Source organism: Camelus dromedarius, chromosome 14 (assembly GCF_036321535.1).
Source record: "Camelus dromedarius isolate mCamDro1 chromosome 14, mCamDro1.pat, whole genome shotgun sequence".
Taxonomy (NCBI): domain Eukaryota; kingdom Metazoa; phylum Chordata; class Mammalia; order Artiodactyla; family Camelidae; genus Camelus; species Camelus dromedarius.
The window spans coordinates 62,070,118-62,093,339 of NC_087449.1; the positions used below are offsets into that span (position 1 = coordinate 62,070,118).

General features: G+C 47.0%; 1 protein-coding gene across 6 annotated transcripts in view; it reads right to left on the reverse strand.

Annotated features, from left to right (window-relative positions):
- PRDM2 (PR/SET domain 2) overlaps positions 1–23,222 on the reverse strand; it is a 109,228-nt gene that overhangs the window by 21,550 nt on the left and 64,456 nt on the right. For 3 of the 6 annotated variants that reach the window (XM_031464104.2, XM_031464103.2, XM_031464101.2), the window contains 2 exons: positions 18,339–18,449; positions 9,465–13,839 (listed from right to left, as the gene is read on the reverse strand). The exons of 1 other annotated variant lie outside the window; for it this stretch is intronic. In XM_031464104.2, coding sequence (XP_031319964.1) covers positions 9,465–13,839; positions 18,339–18,449 — 4,486 coding nt within the window. Of the gene's footprint in view, positions 1–4,702; positions 6,072–9,464; positions 13,840–18,338; positions 18,450–22,066; positions 22,125–23,222 lie in introns of those variants that run through there. 2 more of the 6 variants (XM_031464105.2, XM_031464102.2) reach the window with 2 other exon arrangements.

Genomic DNA, 23,222 nt, shown 5'->3' on the forward strand with positions numbered 1-23,222 from the left:
GGATCAAATACTGAAACAAATCCAAGTATTTTACATTGAAGTTCTATTTCAATTTAAAAAATTTTAAATCGCCACAATTGTATCCTTAGGCCTCAATCCCCTTTTGTTATTAACTTACCCGTGAAACAAGTTCTAGGTCTTTTAAAAAATGATTTCTATTCAAAATTTACATTTAGATTTATAGCTAAGACTCGGTACTTATCTACATAGAATTCTAGATTATATAGTGGGCTCCTGTCTAAACACTGATATGGAAATAGTCTTAGCTTAAATATGTTCTGATTTAGAACATAAACTGATGCTTTGAAATCCGGTAGCTTTTCTGTCATTACTGAGATGACACCTCCGTTCTCTCCCCCCTCACTGAGCACCTCAGGGAACATCTACAAAGGGATGTTCGAAACGCTGGTTCTTTGCCTAGCTTCCTGCTGTGCGTTATAAGCTGGACACGGGAAGGCACATTCAGGCACTAACTTCTTCCATAAAAGGCTTACGTTCTCTAGAACACCATCCCGCCTGAATCTCAGGTCGCTTTCTGTAAGAGACAGCGGAAAAGGAATCCAGCTGGTACCAGTGAGGCAGAAAACGGAAGCAGCTACAAATCCTTTTACCCCGACAGTTCGACCAGTTTATTCCTTCAACAGTATCTCCAAGCCCCTTTCAAAGGCTCACAACTGAGTGTAATTTTTGCACCTGCAAATAATTTAACACAGGACGGTTTTTCCAATTCTTATTCTTAATCCAGAAAGTAAATAAAACCTACAGACGCCCTCCAGGCTCTAACCCTCTACTTTAAAAATAACTTACTATTGGCTGAAACGTAACCCTTTGCTTTGCACGCAATGGACTTCTTTGCGGAGGTGGGAAGGCAAGCCCCCATCAAGTTTGGTTTTGGCCCAAAAGAGGTCAAGCTTCTCAAGTGACACCTGAGGACACTCCCCGTGACCCCCTGGCCCCTTCTTCAGAACCACTTCCGAAATCAAAGAGAATCGTTATAAGGTGCTTGGTTTCTACTGAATAGAGTACTATTCACTCGGCAGACTGATCTATGAAGCCCACTGCGCCTGAAAAGGGCTACAGCGGGCGCATCCCACACTTCGGAGTGAAGCCAGGTGCGTGTGCCCAGGCGCGGCTTGTGTTCTCCCACAGGCCTGCTGCGTCGGGAAGCCCTACTTGCAAGTGACCGCCCTACTTGTTCACGAACGCCGGAAAAGCCCTTAACAGAGAAGGTATCAAGGTTGTATCCCGCATTTAGAGAAAATGAAGCTTAAAAAAAAAAACCAAACCTACGAAAATGATCAACAGGATGGTGTAGCTCGGAGGCAGCTCGAATCCCAGCTTGCCGCTTGAGAGTTGGGTGACCTTTGAACAAAATCACTTCTCCCGGGTCAGTAAACGACACCAGCGTCATGGTGTTATTGTCAAGTCAAGTCTGAAAAATGCTTCGCGTAGTACCTCGTACATAGAAAGCACCCAAAAGCTACCTCAAATACACCCCAGGGCGTTGTCAGATGGTTCTCACCACCCCTTGGAGGAAGCATCACCAGGTGCAGGACGGGGAGGAAGACCTGCAGGGCAGTGGTGTGGGTGGGGGGCCTGGATGGTCCCCCAGCAGGACTCCTGGGCATCTGCCTGGAGGGATCAACCAATGAGCAGCTTCACTTTTTCCCTACATTGCACCCACTCAAACCTCAAGTTTTGTTCCATTCTACGTTTTTTTTTGGGCACTGGGTGTTTTACTTGTCTATAAAGAATTTTTTAAACAGTATTTTATTATTGTATTGTTTAGTTATTTTTGGTGGAGGGAGGAGGTAATTAGGTTTATTTATTTTTGAAGGAGGCACTGGGGATTGAACCCAGGACTTTCTGCATGCTAAGCATGCACTCTGTCACTTGAGCTATACCCACTCCCTCTATAAAGAATTTTAATGGTGCTATTGACGTCACCATTCCCATGAATCTGGATTTCATTTTAGTTTTTCTGTTTTAATCCCACAGCACTGGTATATTTAAGGCCCTGTAGGCAAACTCCGAGAAAAGGGTCAAAGCACTAGGAAGGTGGGGCCCAACAGGGCTCTGGCCTTGAGAAACGTGTAGAGAAAGAAACCGCACAGCAGGCTGGCCGATCCTTTATCCCTTGAGGCCCATCGCCTAGGCCTCCTCCTGTCTGTAGCCCAGGCTCAAGCCTAGACTCGGAACAGCCCTTCCTGCCGCCCACCGCCCACCAGATGCTGGAAAGCGGGAACCATGACAGGATCTACTTTGCAGGGTGACTCTAAGGATGAGATGTGAGGCATGTGAGGCTCAAAAGAGAAGACACAAGTACCTAGCCATTAAAAGCTACATTCGTCTTCTCCACATTAAATTCACAACTTCTTCGGTGTGCACTGACATTACTGGAGGGGAGGGGGGTGAACTTCACACTGCACACCACCCAGGCCTCATCTCCAAACAGTCTCACTTAAAAGGCTGGTGGTAGAGCCTAGGAGCTGGGAGCCTGGCTCTGGGTTGGAGGATCACTGTGCTCAGGGCAGGCTGTAGCCAGATCACACTCTGCAGGCTCCTGGATGCACACGCTCCCAGCAGTGCTTCACCTCGACAGCCCAGAGAGCAGACAGACCCCGAAGCGGCAGCCGCGGGGTTGGTGCCACCAGGGAGAGTGGAGGCCATGTACAAAATGGTAAACCATTCTATCAGCCTGGTCCTCTGGCTACTTTTAAGTGTGGCCTTTATATCCGAGTCAACCTTCTTTCAAGGCAAAGTGTCCTTTTAAAAAATTTTTATGTATATATGTCAATCTAATCGAAGTGAGGTTCAGTATCAAATCAAAACCCACAGAAATAAGACATCAAGAGCATTAAGTGAACTATAATTTTACAAGAGTCATTTTAATGTAAGTATTAAAAGTCAGCAGTCATCTAGATATCCGCCCCCAAATATTAAGATAGAAGCACCTTCTTGACCACCTGGCCTCCGGAGAACTGTGTCAAAGTGAAGGACACTTTGAATATAAAATACAAAAAATGGGAAAAAAGCACCATGCAAATAATAGCTTTACAAAGGGCGGGGATTTTTGTCCACTGGTATAACCTAGGCACCTAGAATACAGCTTGGTATACAGCAGGTGCTCAATAAATTAATGTGATTCTGTAAAACACCTTGCCAGAAGGTACTTGTAACATCCAGATTAAAAGTCAGCCTAGACAGGGATTTGCAATCAGAAATGCTGCGAGATGCTTCAAAACAGCTGTAGGGACATAAGGCTTCAGTTATTAGCTTTAAAGATTTTTTTAAATATTTAAGTCTATGAAGAGTAAAAGCAACCACACTGGGGCAGCTCGTTCCTGGCAAGAGGGAGCGCCTTCCTGGGGACTCCTCCACGCGGTAAATCTCAGAGTGCTGCCGTGACCAGGCCCTGCTGTAAGACCCGGGCGCGAAAGAGACCTCGCCCTGCTCTTTCAAACCCACGAGACAGTCTGTCAGCATCCACACCAGGGAGCACAGCCTCCCGCTGGGAGGAAAGCTCAGAGACCCCCTCCCCATCCCCAGTTTTGGTAGACTGGCCACTAGCAGCCACAAGGAAAGTACTTGCCCAGGGCTAAGCCACCAAGGCGGGGACAGAGGAGAGGCTGCTTGTTGGATGCTCGCTCCCTGCCAGCCTGGAGGGACGAGCGGGGAGCAGATGGGTCAAGACGGAAACCGGCCCCCCTTCCCAGAGCAGGGCTCCCCCCAGCTCATCGCGTCCAAGCACCGTGCAGGCGCAGTGCGTGCTCAGTGCTGTTTACAGAGCATTTGCAGGGCTCCTGCGGAAAGCCGTTTCGCACCCGCCTCTCCCTCCTGCACACCCTCCTCCTCCCTTCTGGGGTTCTCTAAGGTGGGAATCCATCAGCCAGAAGTGTCAACATCTCGCTGAGGGAGGCTGACAGTACCGTCAGCTTCACCACCTTTCCCTGAGCAGGAATCACACACACACACAGAAAGCATAAGGACGAGGGCTACCATGCAGGACTTCATGAAACCCCCGCTTCTTTCAGCCACTTTTAATCTTTAAAAAACCCAGCAATTCCAGGTCAACCTAATACAAATGTTACAACTTCTTTGTTTCATTCTCCGGGATCCATAAAAATAAAAATCTCCAAACTAGAGTGAACTGTCAGCAAGCACGCAGGAAGCAGAGAGCCCACATGTGGAATCATTTCCCTCTTACCCAACAGTAAATTCTCCACGCACTTCTTGGCACCACCGTCCGACTGCACGTCTACCCTTTCGGTGGCACAGAAGCAACGTGCATTAACAAATATTCCATCGACGCCAAATGGAAACAAGGGAGGTCAGCTGGGGGGATGCTACAACTGCACTTTAAAGATGCAGCCTGTGAACAGCACCCCCATGTGCACCTTCATTCCCCCCCCTTAACTGCTCCCAATGATGTACAAAATGCAGTCCTTTCACAAGCTTTTATAAAGTTTTTTTTTATTGGTTACAATTATATAAAATGCATCATTTGAATTCCCCCTAGTCATTAAGTGCTTGCTAGCAACAGCATAAAAAAACTTTTTGGACATCTGACAAGCTCAAATGATTTACTTCATGCTGGAAGGGGAAAAACAGCAAACACCACTCTTAACTCGTCTGTCTATAATTAACCTCTGTCTCTCTCAAGGCTACATTGGTTAAAATCAACGGACAACCCCTTTGTATGTCAATTTGTAAATTTTAATGGTTTCATTAGAATAGTCTTTTATATCACTCTCCAACAAGAAACAATAAAATAACTAACAGCAAACGTCAATACAAGAATACTCTCCAGATTAACAACTCAAACAAAAATGTAAAATGTAAATCACATATAATACAATTGAAGCATCCAAAACAATTTAAATAATTTTAAATATTTTATTTTTAAACTGCTACAAATGCTTTACACAATGTTTGAACATAAAGTCCCCATAACAGAAACATAACAAAATGGGAATGATAGTGAAAGGGTTGAAGTGGCACAAATTCACCAAACAGGTATTTTTTTTTAACTACAGAATTTAAGAGGTAGATTACTTTTAAAGTTGAGAACCAAAAAACAAACAAACAAAAAACCCATGAATAAAACCTAGCCATTTTTCAACAACTCAGTCATTAATTAGGGGGAAGGCATATAACGCAGGGAGAAACGATACCTATATTATTCAGGGAGAGGCCAATTTGTCATTCCTTTTAATCTCTATTAGAGACTTTAGTGTGAAACCTGATACTTGAATTAATTTACACTTACACGTAGACACACATCTGTACAGGCCTGTGATGCATCCTGGGCATTGATATATTGCTAGTCTCCAAAAATATAACAGTTATAAATTAGTGCCAGATAATAATCTGAGAGGATAATGTCCACCTGGATATGTACACATGACACTGGAAGGGGCATAAAAAAGTCCATATCCAATCTGGTTTCCTCTCCAGTATACTGGCAATCTGCTTGTGATTAAAACAACAACAACAACAACAAACAGCAACAACAACAAAAAACAGGCTAATAAGAAAGAAGCTGAATGCTTCTCTCTGTCTACAATTCATTTAAAAGAAAGAAAGAAAAGGCATCAAGCATCAAGAGCTGGTGTATGACCAAAACATTTTAAGATGAGTGCATCAGAATGTGTCATCCCTGAAATCTACCACAAACTACTGATACAACAGAGAACTTGCTTTGCAAGATTAGGTTCAAATCATCCCTTTCTCTGCTATGTGCCAAAAACCAGGGCCACACTCAGGTCTGAGTTCCCAGTCCCGTGATGACGAGCCAGTTCAGCTAGCCCTCTGACAGCACCCGCCTCTGCATCTGAATCACCCGCGAGCCCGACACTCCGAGGCAGCGGATGCCCGACTCTAACCAGGGCAACAAGAAGCCTGCTGCAATCAGTGGTGTGCTAGGACTTTTGAGTCAGCTTCAATTGGTCTTGCAAGCTTGGAAGATTTCGTATCCTTTGCCGTAGTGCTTATCCTAAGTTGAGCATGCATTATCTTTATTTAGTCAATTAAGGTTTGTTTTGTTTTGGGGTTTTTTCTACAGGAAGTTCCTAGAAAATAAGAAAACTGAAGATAAATGACAACGTAACACAACCTTGTATGAACTGAGCATGTTAAAGAAAAGGTGAGTAGACCATGGGACAAACGTGAAGACGGCAACAGAATGACTTTGAAGGTGTGCAGGAACGTGGGTGTCCTACTCAGCAGAGACAGCTGGTAGGGACACGGGCAGGTCGCCTGGGGAGTGGCGTGGTCCAGAGGGTATGTGAGAAATCAGCATCACTTTATTTTTTAAATCAATTTATGGTAAATGGGAAAACTTGGTCTGGAATTTGGCTTTGCTCCTCCATCAGATATTTAAGTGTCCTTAACTGGCTGTAATGGGAATACAGTATTTAAAAAAAAAAAAAAAAAAAAAAGCTGCTCTAGAAGCAGCATTAAAGAATATAAAGAACACCTTGGGATTTACAAAGACCAAAGATGAGAAAGAAGGGAGTAGAAAATGTACTCTTTCCTTGTCTTTTTGTCTCACAAGCCCAAGGAAATGAGTCCTCGGCAACACACCCAGGTGGGCTGGAAGCGGAGCCCCGACGCCCGGTCTGCTGGACTGAGGCGGTAAGAGGAGGACGCGAGCCAGTGGTGTGCCCAGTGTCCTCTGCGGCTTTGTCCTAAAATGGGATTTGGAGCACACGTCTTTTTCACACCCTGATTGGCACAATGGCCTGTGCTCCAGGAAATGACCAAATGGCAAATTCTGTCGAGCCCTTAGTGTTGAACGGACAACTCGGACTTCGTTCACACAGCTGACTGCAAGCATGCATTTGAAAACCTGTGGAATCCTACACTGGCACTTGAACGCAAAATGCCTGAGTGTTGAGGACGTGCCCTTAATCACAGATATGATGAAACACACAGGAAAGGGTGTGCTACCAGTTCCAGGGTAAGTCCTTGACTATGCAATGGGGCAGGTACAGAGAAATCACTGAAAACAGAGTGAAAGTGGGTATTTCCAAACACATGCCGTGAAGTCATCCCTGAATAAAATTTACAAGGAGAAATACACTGAAAGGGGAAAGAGACGCTAGTTCCAACAACCCCTTGCCAGTGCAGCATACACAGACGTGGACTGAGGGTGAGGCCTCCGCCGAGGGCCCGGGCTGACCCTGACAGACCGCCACGTCCTCCATGCTCTATACCAGATTCACTACGAGGTACTCAGACGACCACAATCCTCTGAAGAAACACCCACCCTTCTGCCCAGATAATCCAAATGTCATGTCCCAACTGAGCATTCATTTTGTAATTTCCAAAAATACTCCCCAAGTTTACGGTCACTTGTAAGTGGACCCCTGTGAAAGAGACACACATCCTTCAGACGTGCCCACAGCCCAGTGCAGTGACTCACACAGAGTGGGGACAGCTACCACGGAAGCCTGCTGCCACCTTCTACGGTCAGAACAATACCCATGTTTTCTTATCTGTTTCTTCCTTGTTTCCTTTTAGGCCAAATTTCATTCCAGCAAGGGTAACTTTCAAACAAAGTAAAATAATTAACTGGAGCAAAGCATAGAAACACTATTTTATCAGGCCCTTTGGTCCTTGGCAATGTTAAAGGTTCTTCAAGAGCACTGAATGAACTTCACAAATTTATCGTTACTCAGAGGGCTTTCCTTTACAGCACTTTAATGTTCTCCTGTCAACTGTGCCCTTGAACTGTATAAATGAGATCCAGTACAAAACAGGTGGTTCTTTCAGGTAACATCCGACACTGAGGGGAACACACAGTATATTCTACAGCATCAGCCACCTGGGAAACGTGTTTTAGCACAGCCATGAAAATGATGGCATGCTCTGGGTCCTTCAACCTTGAAAGGCCAGTTCAAGAACGTCCTGTTGTTGTGGAACTTCCAGAACACAGACTGAGTACAGAGAGGCACACTGGGAGGTTCCTACAGGCAGGCAGAGGGACGGCTGAGAAACACATGCTTACTGTCACCGGGGCTAACCAAGCTCCAAGATGCTTCTGCGCACGGGCCAGGGCCAGGGCCCGGGCCCGGGCCCAGAGGCTGAAGGAGTTCTACAGGAACGATTAGTGCTTTTATAAAGAAGCTTTTGAGAAAAAGCTAATCTTTTATTCCTACTGCCAGTCACTCCAATCAGCCCTTGGCTACTGATTCTTGTCCACATCTTTAGCTAGGACTTACGGCGCACCAGCACCGAGAATGCTACCTCATCAGCCTAGCAGTGATAAAGCATCTCTGAGTCCACGTGACTTCTCCAAACGGCAGCTACCCCTTCCCCGCCCCGTTAACTCTGATTCTGTTTCCTTAAAACACACCAAAGAATTGCGACACACTGAAAGTTATAGCCAAGAAAGCCTAGAGCCATGCAGCTCACTCTGAAAGGACAAGATTTAAAAATGCTTTGCAGCAAGTCTAGCTGAGGATTAATCACTTCACCTGAGATGGACCTGCAGGCATTATTCAGGAAGCAGAAGGAATGTCCACTCACGTTTGAAGTAACTTAGTTTCAGAAGTTGATGTAACAAACTTAACTACTGCCCTACGTCTCTACCCTTCGCTAAGAACAGTTCCTCATATAGAAAGAACATAGAATAAACAGTGAAATCACCTCCAACCTCAGATGAGCTCAGACCTCACCACTGGGGGGAAAAAAGGCAGCGACAAACGGGACGATCTGTCCTGGGTCCCTGCTCACGCCTGAAAGCACCTAAGTGTCCAGCCTCGCTGCCCAGCTCTCAGCACCACCCTCCCCTCTCCTTCCTCCTGTGCGGGTCTGGCCTGTGTATTAACAACCCTACGCTTGGAGACGGGAGCGGGTGGGGGGACATGCAGCATTTTAAAAGGAACTGGGTGCGGTGTTTTTATTTGAACCAAAAGGCAAGTTTTTAAAATTAAAACACAGTCACAGAAAGCATGAATGGTAAAAGCAGTCTCAGGTACGAGAAGCACTTTAGTCACAGAAACACTCAGCAAGATTCAATGTGGTTTTAATGAAATCCCTGAACCATCTTCACCTAAGAAGTGATCTACGATCAGGAAATAATACCGGTGACACCGGGACATCACCCAAGACATGGAAAAAGTGTGAGCACATTTCATCTTTTCATCGGGTGCTTTTGGGAACTTTACGTGGCTTCAAATTCAATTCACAACTGGCCCTATGAAAGAAATGGCACCACTCTGAGTCCCAGGTCTCACATAAAAGCCACGTATCCGTCTCTACAGCAGCCGAGGCACTGAGACTGCCTCACGCCTGCCCCCACCTTAAGAAACTGCTATTTCCTTTAAACACTTATGTCAAAATTGTGCAGGAAAAAGAAAAAAAAACAGCCATTGGGCAAGGATAGTGTTTTCTTCCAACGGTCTCGCCCCCCGGCTCCGGAGCGCTGCACGCCTCCAATCCCGGAAGGCACGGCTTACCTGAGGTCCTTCAGCTCCTGCTTGCCACTGCTGTCCTCCCTTCTGCTTTCACTCGGGTCGGCAGCAGCTGCCAGCTGCAGGCTTCGGGTGATGGGCCCCCCGCTCCGCTCTCTAGATTTGACACTGAAGCGGTCTGTTCTTTTCTTACTGGCCAAGGCGGCTTTGCTCTGTAAGACAGCCCTGCTCTTCTGCGCCCTCGCGTGCAGGCTCCGCGACGCCCTGCCCGGGAGCTGAGCCGCCCGCGTCTTGGCCGTGGCTTTGGGTTTCTTGCCCTCGCCGTGAGTCACTCTGGCCATTCGGATTGGGCTCGAGTTCCTTAAAGAGGAGCTTGGTTTTTTGGACTTGACCGAAGCTGCAAATGTAACATTCTGCTTGGACCTGAAGGAAGAGGAGGGCAGGGGGACCTGTGCGGGGCCCGAGCTGCGGGCTCTGGTCTTGCCCAAAGGCGCCTGTGTGCTCTGCATCTTGATCTCCGTGTCCGCCGTCCGTCTGCGGTGGCTGCTGCTTCTGTCACTACTTGCAGGGGAGGGGTGTCCGCCTTTCTTGGACGAGTGGGCAACTTTTTTTTTGGAAGGAGAAAGAGGCTTTTTGGGACAGCTGAAGGCGGCGTGCTTGTTCAGGCTCCCGATGTACGTGAACTCCCTGTTGCAGTACGGGCAGATGTGCGAGGACGACTCCGGAGCGTTCTTTAGGTCGGCCTTCTGCTTCGCAGATTTGTTCTTTTGAAGGATGGCTTTCTGGACGAGCTGGTTTTTTTTCTTCAACGCGTTTAACTTGAGCTTATTTGAGGACATTTTGCTGAGCTCAACACTGAAGTTCAGTCTTTTGGGCTGTCCCATCCGTCTGAAGGCATTTTTCCCAGAGTTGTCCAAAACCACCACACCGTTTTTGGGTTGCACAGTCTGTTTCAGGGGCACCGGATTTTTCTTCGGGGTATACCTCTTCTTGTCACTAGCGGAAGCACATGCCAGGATGTGTTTGTGGAGCTCGGGCATGTTGTCCACACCTTTCCCACACTTGGTGCAGCGAATGGCGGTTGTAAAAGTCTGTGGGATATTGTGTGTAGTGAAATTTGTGGCTGTCACACCAATGCCCAGGGGGTTTCGGTGATGGTACTGAAATGGAGGTGGTTTAAAGCTTGGATAATGCTGATTGAGACCCAATCGAACATCCGGATCTTTCGTCTTTATTCCAGAAGCCATTATTTTTATGGTTGTGTAAAGCTCTTCGGAAGAGTCGTTTAACTCCTCTTCCTCTTTAGACGTCTCTAAAGGATCTTCTGGCAAGCTCTGCATATGCTCTACGTGGGCTTTGCTGGGATCAGTAAAGTTCTGGGGCCTCAGGGTGCCACTTTCAAATTCGTGGTGTGTGCACACCTTATCTGGGTGGAGATCTCGCTGGTGCTGCTGCAAATTGCACAAAAAAGCAAATTCTTTTTTACAAACCGAACACACAAAGATATTCCCAACTCCATGAAGCAGAAAGCGATGTTCTGACAAATCAGTTTTCGCCTTAAAGAGCTGCACACAAAATTCACATTTCAAGGGCCATTCTTCAGCATGAACGGATAAATGTTTGGTTAGATCTTTAATGGAAAGAAAAGGCGATTCACAGACGTTGCAGACGAAGTTTTTGTTGAATGTTTCCTGGACAACATCCCGCTCAGTGGCGGGCTGGGCTTCCTCCCTGGCCTTCAGATCTTCATTCTCTAATTCCTCCTGTTTGAAGGATATCATGGGGAGAGAGGCTTCCAGATTATCCCCAGAGGAAACAACGGATGACACTGCTGAGAGAGGAGGTGGGGAAGGGGAAGAGGAGGAGGATGAAGAGGAGAAGGAAGATGAAGACGACGAGGAGGAAGACGAAGAGAGTGTCGGAGGCCCCGGCGAAGCAGCAGACATTAGGGGCTCCACGGAAGGAACAGGAGACGGCGAGGGAGACACCGTCGGGGAGAGAATTGGAAGAGGGGACTGTGCAGTGGCATTCGAGAGTGGAGAGGGACAGGGACGAGGGGATGCCCCGGACGAGGGGGCTGGGAGAGGTACAGTAGGAAGCAGTGGAGGGGGTGGTGTGGCAACGGTTAACACAGGAGGACAGGGTGGAGGGGAGGAGGGATTTGTGGGGGTCAAGAGAGGAGGCAGCTGCCCGGAAGAAAGGGAAGGCGTCTGCAGGGCAGGTGACGAAGGAGAGACGTCAGGTGGGCACCCGACAGCAGGGGCAGATAAACCAGGGTCGGGAGCAAGGTCAGCATCCGGTTGGGGGTCGAGGGATTTACAGGGACTCGGGCTCCTGGTCGCCTCGGGGGCACTTTCTACAGGCACGTCGACGCCATTGTACTCATTGAGAAGAACCCTCTGCAGCATGCAGGTGGTTGGTTTCTTTTTCTTCACAGCACTGCAGGCTGGTGGCACCAAATGATTTTCTTTGAATTCCTTGCCTTCAGAGTCGCTACAAGGCTTTTTATGCACGCTGAGATCTAACACAGATTCCCACTGGACCGGAGTCTTGCCCGTACCCTCGGCCTTCTGTTTCACGCCGCTCGATAAATCCAGCGGCTGCTGGTTGCACACGTTACTAAAAGTAGAGCTAGCTGCCCACTCTTTAGACACTTTATACTCATCAAAGCCTGGCGGGCTCCCGGCTTCTCTCTCATCTCTCCCAGACAAACTCCATGCTGGTGAGTTGCTATGATTTTCTAATTTGGGTTTTTTGGAACTCAGAACTGCCTCGGTCCACATGGCCTTCCCATCACCTGGCTTTCCAAAGTCCCGGAGGGCAGGACTGTGCTGTGGAGAGCTGGGAGGAGAGCTGGTCCGCCTCTTAAACCTGCTCGAGGTCACAGGCAGCATCGAGGCAGGAGCGGACACGCACACAGGCCCCAATTTAGGTATGTCAGGGGCCGAAATCCCTGCGGGAGGAGTGAGCTTATCCTGGGTTTGGAGGAGCTGCTTGAGCTTCGATGACAAATACACACTCTTCTCTTTGTGGAAAGACACCGCCTCTGTCGTTGATATGCTGAGAGGCAGACTCAAGGAACAAGAGGGCGCTGCGGGGTCGGACTCGGTTTCAGCTTTAATTTTGGGTAACACGGGAGGACTGGCTGTTCTCCGCTTCTTGGACTCACTGTTCGTGCTGCTGGAAGGCTCTTTAGGGAGCTCGTCAGTCACCGGGACCCGCGTGGCCTTTATGCTCTGAGTGATCTCCACCGTAACCGGAGTGAGCAGGCAGTTGATACCATACAAGTCCGCCGAGCCGGGCTCCACCTCAATGACGTCACAGTTACTGGTGCTGCTGCTGGTCTGGATTTTACCGTCGATGTAGTAGTTTAAGTTTTCAGAGATATTGCTAGAGATATCCATGATGTACACGTCGTCGGCCTCCCCCTCCTCCTCTGGCTCCGTGCTGGGGACGTAGACACTCTGGGCTGGGGCGGCCCGCTCGGCCGGGGGCTGCGGCTCATCCGGGAGGCCTCCTTTTCGCCGCACACCTTTGGGAATGAGGTGGCGTTCGTGAACCCTGCGCTGATGCCGCCTCATGTTGGTGTGAGCTCCAAAAACTTTCTTACAGTATTTGCAGGGGTGAAGCTCTTTCGCCTCTCCGCTCTCCTCTGCAACAGAAGAATCCACCGTTTCTTGGGACGCTTTCTCTGAGTTCACGATCAGACAGTCTGGCCCAAGACCGGGTGGGGTGGCGTCCTCTTTGGCGGGGACGGCGTCCCCGGCTGCCCGGCCGTCGGCCGCGTCCTCTGCGGGCGGCAGTGGCAGGCTGGGCTTCCGCTTTAACCCCGCCTCGTGGCGCCGCTCGTGCCGCCGCCGGTTGATCTGGGTGCCGAACGCTTTCCCGCAGTACTTGCACTTGAAGGCGTGGTTGATGGTAGATATGTGGATGTGCATGTGGCGTTCCAGCCCCTGTTTGGTCGTGAACTTCCTCTCACAATGCTGACATGGAAACAGGAATGTTTCAAACACATCACCATTGGCCTCCTCTTTAGCTTTGGGAATTTTGATAACAGGTGTCACCTCTGGAGAGTCTTCAAGAACTTCTTTCGAAATAGATTTCGGTTCTTCTAATAAATCTTCCGGCTTCTCGTCACACCGTATCTCTGGCTCTTTCACGGGACTTGCATCTGGCACCACGGCAGCTTCGTCCCCCTCGTCCTCCAGCTCCTCCTCCTCCTCCTCCTCCTCCTCCTCCTCCTCCACATCGTTGGCCTCACAACTTGCTGCCTCTGGCTTCACGTCCGGGTCTGTCGGTGGCTCGCAGGCCGGGGGAGGGGTGCCAAGCTCCGGAAGCACCTCCTGACTCACCGCCTCCTGAGGCTCGGCTGGCTGCTCGGTGGTGGCAGCTGAAGGCTTCTCGTCTTCGTCTTTGGGACCTAGAAAGCGCGGGAGGCAAAAACCAGCCTTTATCATCAACTCTTACTATTCACGTTCTTTCTCTTATCCCCTAAGGTGTGTAAGGCAGACCGTGCGTCACGGTAAACTATTTGACTTTCTCACATATGAAGTTCTGCTGGATATAAATCCGTCTCCTGCATTCAACAGATGTTTGTACAGAGCACCTGCTGTGTATGCGCGACTCCAACTCGGTGGGCAGTGAGACACAACATGACCTCAACACCCATGAGGAGCTGAGGTTTTCCGTGTTCAGTCACAGGTCTGTAAACGTATTTTTGTTTACAGAAACTGTAGTGCTTAAAATTGTGTTGCCGTAGCTGATACTGAAATTCAAGACACTAGTTGTGAATTCCTATTTTTCATGGTTCCAAACTGAAACAGGGAAATTGCAAAACATATGACTAGGTTACATTCTTAGTGGTCTGTCTTAAACGGAATGATTCTCTCTCTTGTCTGACTAAAATTATATATTTGGACCTCGCACATTTTCCAGAGTCATGTGATCAGAACTGTTCAAGTATCTCCATAGATCATCTCTTCCAAGCCTAATTAAATTACTGAGAACTCAGGAGCACTCAGAGAAGGAAAGAGAAATCTGAAGTCACTTCTGAGTCTCTGCACCCAGGAGAAACCCAGCCCAGCGCAATCTGAGGTAAACGGTACACAGGGGGTCAGGGAAGGACTCACTGACAGGTGAGCAAAGATGTAAAGAAAATGAGTCACGCAAATATCTGAGGGAGAGAAGCCCCTGGACAGAGGAAATGGCGAGTGCGTGAGCTCTGAGTTCAAGGAACGGCAAGGAAGTTCAGGCCAGGGGACCTGAGGGCGGCGGGGAGGGAGGAGAGCAGGAGATGGGGCTGGCTCAGGCAGAAACTCATGGGCTGCTGGCCTTTACTCCGAGTGAAAACAGGGGGCTACCAGAAAGTTGTCACCGAGAAACACGCCTAACTGAAATGCAAGAGCATCAGCCCAGCTGCTCCGAGGAAGACAGAACCCTGGCTCTAGGTAGACAGGGGGAGGCAGGGAGGCAGGAGAGGAGGCTGCAACAGCCTCCGGGGGAAGGGCTGGCGGGGGAAGAGGATGGCAAGCGCTCAGACTCTGGATGTATCTTGGGGATGAAGGTGACCAGATGGGCTTGTGGACTGTGGTGTGTGAGGTGGGGGGTGTGTGTGTCAAGGACGATGCCACAGTGACTGCAGTGAACCTGATCACCAGGCTGTATCAGACTGAGGGAAGGTAAGTTTGGTCTGTGGGCATCTCTGTGTTCTGGCGGGAGACTGGAGTCTACTTTGGATGTGCTGAGGCTTGAGGTACCTGACAGATACCCAAGAAAACAGATTAAGTAGTTACACATGAGTGGGGTTTGACAAAGAGGCTAAGCCTGGAAATACCCTCAGACCAGAAATGGCACTTGAAGCCTCCGCCTGGACGAGGTCACCTGTCCTTGGAAGGAAAGACCGTGACCCCCGCTGACTCTGGTACCTAGGGGTTAGAGGAATGGCCAGGGAGGTATCTGGAGAGCCGAGAGAGCGGGGGCCCTTAAACTAAGTAAAGGCTTCAAGGAGAGGGGGTCAGCTGCGCCCAGAACTGCTGGTGGGCTGGGCAGGATGCAGACTGAGAACCGAGCATTCCATTTACAAGGTGGAGGTGTGGTGGTCGTCATGACAGGTTTTGAGGAGTGGTGGGGACAAACGCCTAATGGAGTTCAGGAGAGAATGGGAGGAGGAGGGGGAGACAGGAGACTACAGGTGACTCTCTGTAGTATAGCTGTAAAGGAGAGCAGAGAAACGGGGGTGGCGGCTGGAAGGAGAGGGAGGGCAGCAAGGGCTCCACGGCAGGAGCTGTCACAGAGCACTGGAGCTCCACGTCCGTGTCTGCTGAGTTACACCCCTTTGCCGCAGGCTCCCGAAGGGTTAGGTGCCGGAGGAGAAGCACAGCTGCTGCCACTTCTCCTGGCCCTAGGAACAGGGTCTTCCCCTCCACCGGACAAATGAGTGCCCTTCATCAAGACCAGGTGAGTGGACCATCAAGATCTTTATCATTACGGAGCTCCACTTCACAGGAGCTAGGCAAGCCCGCCACACTATGAAAATGCATGAAGTCACGCATGTCGGGGAAGCACGTGCTGCTACAGAAGCACACGAGGAATACCCAGTGGCTTGGTTAACCAGGGAAGGCTCCTCAGAGAAAGCACTGAGCAGGTGGAAACTGAAGGCCAGGACAGAAGAGGGAAAGCAAGCAGGAGGAGCCCCAACATGCAGCACACTGGAGACTAGTATGGACTTAGCCGGGGGCAACAGGAGCCACTAAGACACTTTCAGGTAGAAGAGCGCCATTTGGGAGACTGGCTGCAGTGTGGATTAAGGGACTGGGAGGAGGCAGAAAACCAGTACTGATGCGGTGGCATAAGAAGGGAGAGGATGGCGGCCGCCTACACTGAGATGCAAAAGGAAAGAAACAGAAGAGGCAGAAAAAAGTGGCCTGATTGTCGATACAAGAATCCTGGAAACAGACTTGGTGACCGCCTGGATACAGGGGACAAGGAGGGGTGAAAAAGGCCAGGCCTTCCCAGCACCGCACAGGCAGGCACTGGCACAAGCCCAGTGACTCAGCCTCGCCCCACTGCTGTTTCCTAGGAGCATCGGTCCCACTTCTACCTTCCACTACATCCACTAGCAGTGAGGTTTCTGCCTCTAACTAGACGCCAGCCTTCTCTCCCCCAAATTTCTTAAATCCCATGAGCCTTCCACTAACTGGGAGACCAGTCATTTGACGGTGGTATTTCAAATTAGGAACTAACTCCCTTTTAAAATACATTTTCAACAAAGACACAGGATACTGCTTTAAAAAAAAAAAAGTCATAATGAGACAACAGAAATGAAAGTAACACCTCTAAGGCTCAAAAATATAGAGTTCATTTTCAGCCAAAATGCGTGGTTTCTCATAATGAAAAAAAATTATTTCTAAGACAAGTAAACCATCCCAGGTTTAAAACTGTCCAAAGTTAGTATGAACCAAAACGTGCGCGACTCTATGAACCGGAGTGCGCCCAGACGCCGGGGGAGGCCTGGTGAGTTTTAAACATAAAGGAAGGTTTGGGAAGCACAAGGAAGAGTCCAGACTGTTTGCTCAGCGTATAGTCCACTTTCTGGGGACCACACAGAACATTCAGGAGAAGCTAGCCACCATACAGTACAGAACCAGTGGAATACTGACCAGCTGTTTCACAAACAGGTGAATGTTAAGTATCTTTTTTTCACAGGACCTGATGTTGTATCAGGAAAATACAACTCCTGAATTACTGAAGCAGGGAGGGAGGGGGGATCTACTGGATTTTTTTTTTTTTTTAATTTTGCCACTAAAGGCAGTAAGGTTCTTTAGTATTTTTCTTATTGTTCTTGTTCAAACAAATGTCTTGGCAAACCTGCTATCAGCAGGCAGGACTTAGTTTTAATAAGGCTCTGGGAAATAAACCTGTCTATTCTTGCTTCATATGATGCCACAGAAAATTACAATCCTTTACGAATGTCATCCCCACAAACAGGGCTAATAAAATGATTATAAAAGGCATCTGCAATATTTTATTGGGTTATTTTCTCTGCAAATGTTTTCTCAAAGTCACAGCCTGTATTTTAAAATTTGCTTATTTGCATCACTACGAACAACTCTTGGGCAAGCTCCAGTCTCTGCATAAATCCGCCACATGACAAATGAAGACACACCTCCCTCACTTCTAATGGAAATAGTCTCAGTACGGTGCCTGAACCCCAGCAAGCACAGGACAACCTGCCTCCCTGAGGACCTCTCAATCCACCTCTCTGGGGATTCTAAGATCATGGAGGGCCGAGAATACTAATTCCCAGAAAGGGCTATAACGAAGAAAATCTTGTGGGAAGAAACACAAAGAGATAAAGGGGGAGTTTAAATTCTAACCAAAAAACAGAAATACTTTTCATTCTACACACTTTTCATTCTGATGTATAAAATCAAAGGTGTTTGCTATTTTTAAGTGAATTTTTGATTGAAGGGCAAAACATATATAAAGTGTGTAAATCAGAAGTATATAGCAAGATCAGATATTTACAAAGTAAACACACTGTCACGTCCACCCCCAGCTCAGTGACGGATCAGTACCAGCACCCAGAAGCCTCGTGTCCCTGCCAATCTGACTTCTATCACCATAGACTTGTTTTGATGGTTTGGTACTTTACAGATTATTTATAAATGTAATCATATAGTATGTTTTATTTTACCCAGAAATATCTTCATTTTTAACAAGGAAGGGCTTCAATGATTTTTTTGAAGAGAAGGTGGGATGTGGAAGGCTCAGCTGGCCACACCAAATTTAGGTGGCCTTTTTGCTGTTTAACCCTTTATGGCTCTCGGATGAGTCTCAGAAGGGCATTCCAAGGAGATACAAAGTTAAAGGAGCTGGCAATACACACCCGAATCATACAAGCCCAACCCCCAGGCTTACCTTCCACAGAATCTCTCATATTTGCAAGAGTAGAATCTGGCTCACTTGTCTTCAGCAGTATGTCTTCAGTTTTGTTTGCTTTGTTTTTATTTTCCTGGGATTTTTTCTTCCCTGAAACACAGTATTTATTTATTTGTTTGTTTGTTCGTTCATTCCATCACCATTATCCTGAATTCCTGAAGGAGACAATTACTAATCCAAACATAGCACCCTGCAGATTTCTAAGTCATTAACACTTCAGATATCTAAAGAAAGAAACAGATGATGAAAACGAAAACTTTTAAGTCATGTCAAAGAAAAGAACTTATAAATCCTGCATTTTTGAGAATCTTGGGCATCAATCAGTTCCTCTCATAGCTATAATAGTTATCAAACTAATATTCTAGAAAAGTTAACAATACTGATGTGCAAGGCAAATCAGATAATGGCACTACATTTCAACACCACACAAGTAATAGGAACTGGCAGAAGTCTGGTTATTCGTAAGCAGCACATTAGAGACAAACAACATGGTATAACCTGGGGCCCTTTTAGTTAAGATAAGATTATCCAGAATTGTCAAAGTAAAACAACAGAAGCCGAGATGATGCTGAATTGCAAGGGCAACCCATGCACAAGGGCTCAAATATCAAAAGCAGAGTGATTATGAATAATTCACTGTCGGCCGGCACGGCACTCCGAGGGTCCTGAGGGACGTGACTCGAGGCCCAGTACAATTCAATATTTCATTAACAATTCAGAGAATGGAAGTCAGGAAACATTAACTGCATTCCAAGTGATAACACAGTCCAGAAGATAAGATTAAATGCAACACATTTCTGACAAGTTGGAGCAATGGACGAAAGTCACCGAGATATTCCATGTGGATCAACAACTCTCTACAGAACTTCTCTACAGAAGCACTAACACTGAAGGCTGGGGAGCTCAGTCTTTGGGGGACTTAATCAGAATTTGTGACTTTTCCATTTTTTAAATTCTGTGTTTCTTATTCCTAGTAGCTTTTGTTTTTTCAGCTTTCAGATTCAGAGTAAGTTCCTACTGATCGGTCCTAAACCTTTCCTTCTCTTTCTGCAGTGCTCTCCCCGACCAGGGTTCAGTCGCTCTCGGAGCTGTCCTTTCTCTTTCAGAACAAGCCTCTTGCCAGCTTTATCTCTGATTTAGTAAAATGACAAATGAGAAACCACACTCATAGCTTCTGGAAAATGGCATTTTCCAGAACAGAGAATCACTACAGAAGAGCATAACTAACTAAAATGTAGACAACAGGTAAAAATGAGGTCAGAGACACAAAATATCATCACTGCAAAGATCACAAAGATTAAACACAGAAACATCAGTCATGATACAAAGCAAATATTAAGCCTAAAAACCACCACCAGACTTTGATAAATATTTGAGAAATGCACAGGAAAAAAAGTATAAAATACTTAATAAGCAGCCATTTAACTTGTTAGTCTTAAAAAGTAAATTCTAAAATACCGTTTCAAGTCCCTGATTCTTCAGTCCATAAAAAGCACAGATGTTTTCTGCAACTATATAAGAACTTCTCTCAAATTCCTGGTAACATGCCAATCCATTCATTTCTAAAGGCAGCTTGAAGGGGAACTGAGGACACAGGCACACACTTCACTGGAACCATGCTTTGGTGGAAACAGGAGTCTGCACGGAGACGGCCGAGTTGTGTCTCCAGGTGGAAGGGGCTATAAACCAATCCCTGCTGCACGGGGCAAGGACATGAAACCACCTTTTCATGTCGTGAGACGTAACCTCCTCTTTCAAGTCTTTCTCCTTTAGTCAACTTAACAGCACTTCGCTCAAATCTGTTAACAAAGGCCTTGAGAAACCCAGTCGTGTTTAAGGGAATCTGGATCCAGCCAGTTTCCTTATCCTCACTATGACACACGCTCTTCCCTGTGTGAGATGCTCAGTGCATCCAAGACTACTGGTAGCAAACAATGCAGGTAACATAAATGATTACCTGGTTCCAGCATAACTGCTCCAGTACTGCCGTTCATGTCTCATGAGGTTCACGTAAAGGGCCCTCAGACACTGGATTCAAAAGTTATATTCAGAAAGGTTCTTCCCTGGATCAAAACCCCCAAATTGTCATAAGACATCAGTACCACCACAGGTACCCCAAACAAGCCAAAGGCTATGACCCCTTCTTACTAACCTTTTACTTTCTACTTTGTACAGGTATGAACTTTCAAAATAAAATAAAAATGGAGGTCTAAATCCTCCCTCTTATGCATAAAGCTTACTTTTCAATTAAAAGATACACAGTTAAATGTAACAGAAAAACAGATGTTGATTTGTTGTAATACGATCCCTTACAAAAGCAATTCAAAATTTTTTCTGCAACGTCTCAAGCAGTCTATGAAGCTGGTAAGCAGGTTGTACAAAAAGAGTAAACCAGCCTATATGAAATAGAGAAATAAATAAAATTTCTATATTTGCAATAAAACAAAGCATAACTTTAATAATACCATTTGTTAATATGTACTAAGGATAAAATCACATAACTAAAAGGTAAAGGTGCTATTCTGAGTTTTTTTCCTTGCATAAAAACAATGTTAGAACACCTAGCTGATACTTAATATCAAACGTCTATTTCTGGACTCTCCAAACACAATCAGTGTGAGAAGCTTTGCCACTCCTCCCAAACCCTCCCCAACCTCCTCTCTAAAAACCGTGACCAGGAAACCCTGATGTCCTGTTGAAGAGAAGCCACGTGCAGTAGGGACCTGAGCATCCCATTCAAGGACGAACAAGAGTACCCACCACAGGCTGCCGCAGTCCCAGGGCGTCTCGACCGCAGCACAGCCGACACTCAGGGCCTGACCACACTCTGTCGTGCGGCTGTCCAAGGCATCACCGGAGGATGCCCAGCAGCACCCCTGACCGCCACCCACTAGGTGCCAATAGCATCCCCCTCCTTCTAGTTGTGACACGGCCAAAGGTCTCACCAAAAACGGGAGGAAGTGTCCCTCCAGGTTAAGAACCCCTGGGCTGAACCAACACAACACAGGTCACCAGAGACACACGGGGCTCTGCTGTCTACACACTCATTACAACTTTTAAAGTGTCTGAGTAACACTGATAAATCAATTCTAAAAGCTAAGGAATGGACAATTAAACTTACCTCCTATGTGCCTGATGAGCACGACAGACTTAGCTTACGAAAGAAATGAGTCTGTCATGAATCCAATTACCACCCATCCAGGGAACCGAGATTGTCTGATACGTGAAATGATTTTCTCAGTCTCTGTTAGAACCATCTAACACTCGAGTTACTTCTAATTAGGACCGTGGACTAGAGATGAAGGGGCTACTGAAATCACCTGTCCTATCTGCGATTTTGTGACAGAAACTGAAGACCAGGGTCCCAGGGGGACTGATCGGCAAGTCTGTGACAGGACAGAAGTTGGAACCTGGGCACCCTGACTCACACTGGGGTCTGCCTGGGGTCACTCAGAGCCAAAGAGCGTACTAACAGCTGGTGGAAGCTGCATGCTTCCTTGTATCAATACATTTCCCCGCCTGATGCTTGGTTTCTGTTCTATATGTAATCAAATTAAAAGAAAAAAAAACTTATCACCAAAGACAACCTGAAAGGACTTCTACACAGGGAGGGGGATGTGTTAGTTTCTGGCTGCGAGGCAGGAGGTGCCTGGAGAACTGGTCCGGCAGAGCCGCTGCGAGCCTGGTAAGTACACGTGTGCACTTACCATCAGGTTCCTGAAGGGTCCTACACAGAGGCTCTGCCAGCTGCGTGCTCCACTTGGTCTAAACAAGAAAGATACAGGAATGAAACACAAGGAAAGTGAAATGGAAACGATGACAAAGAACACAACGAAGGACAGGACAAAACATTATGTATATGAGGAAAAGAAACACACATATAAAGATGAAGGAAACTGAAAACTGAGACAGGGAAAACAGCAGTTACCCACTGCATCAAGGTTCTCCCTCCCGGGCCCCCAGAATCATCTCTGTGTTCTCCGTGGCGGGCAGGATGTGGTATACTTACTCTCAGGCCTATCCCTTGCCCAGGTTGTGAGACTGATGCCCTTACCTCTTAAGTACCATTCTACTAGGAGGCCCCGAAGTCCCAATCCCTGCCCCTCGTTTTCACAGATACCCAAGGATCACAGACGTGAAGTCATCCGTCCGAGGTCACACACCTAAATTATCTCTAGAGTTAAAATTCAAACTCGAGGATGATGACACCTGAAGTGCTCCACCACGTTCAGTTCTTAAGACCGATAATGACATAGTGAGAGTAATCTTATTCTTTACAAAGCACGTTATAACCATTATTTCACTCTGTTTCAAGGGCAAATAAAAGTGATATAGACTTTCACTGCATTTACAGAAAAGGGGCAATCAAATTGGAATGCAGATTTTTTTTCCCATTTCATCTTATGCCAGAAACAATTATCAGTCAACAGCACAGAACCCCCATCTGAGCAAATATGATTCACTGCTAAATAAAATCAGTAGAACTAGATTTTCTGGAGAAAGCTACCATATAAAGAAATCTGACAGCCACAATGAGTACATTTTAAAGACAACGTGTAGCATGATTCTGCTGTGCCTGCAATGTAAGGTGCATAAAGCAGCACATGAATAATTTAGGTTCTGGACTATGTTCTACTCTTCTGATGAACTAGACAAACACTAGGAAATTCTAAAGAATGTTTCACTTTAAAATGGTCAGGCATCAGAGAGAATGCAAAATTCTAGAAGGCTTGCTCAAGGTACGTTAAAAATTCATCACAACAGTGAAGGCTCATGCATTTGGTGATTTAAATGAATTAAATTTAGAACCATATGTAATTCTACATGCACCGCCTGCCTCTTCACTGGGGATCTACCCAACTC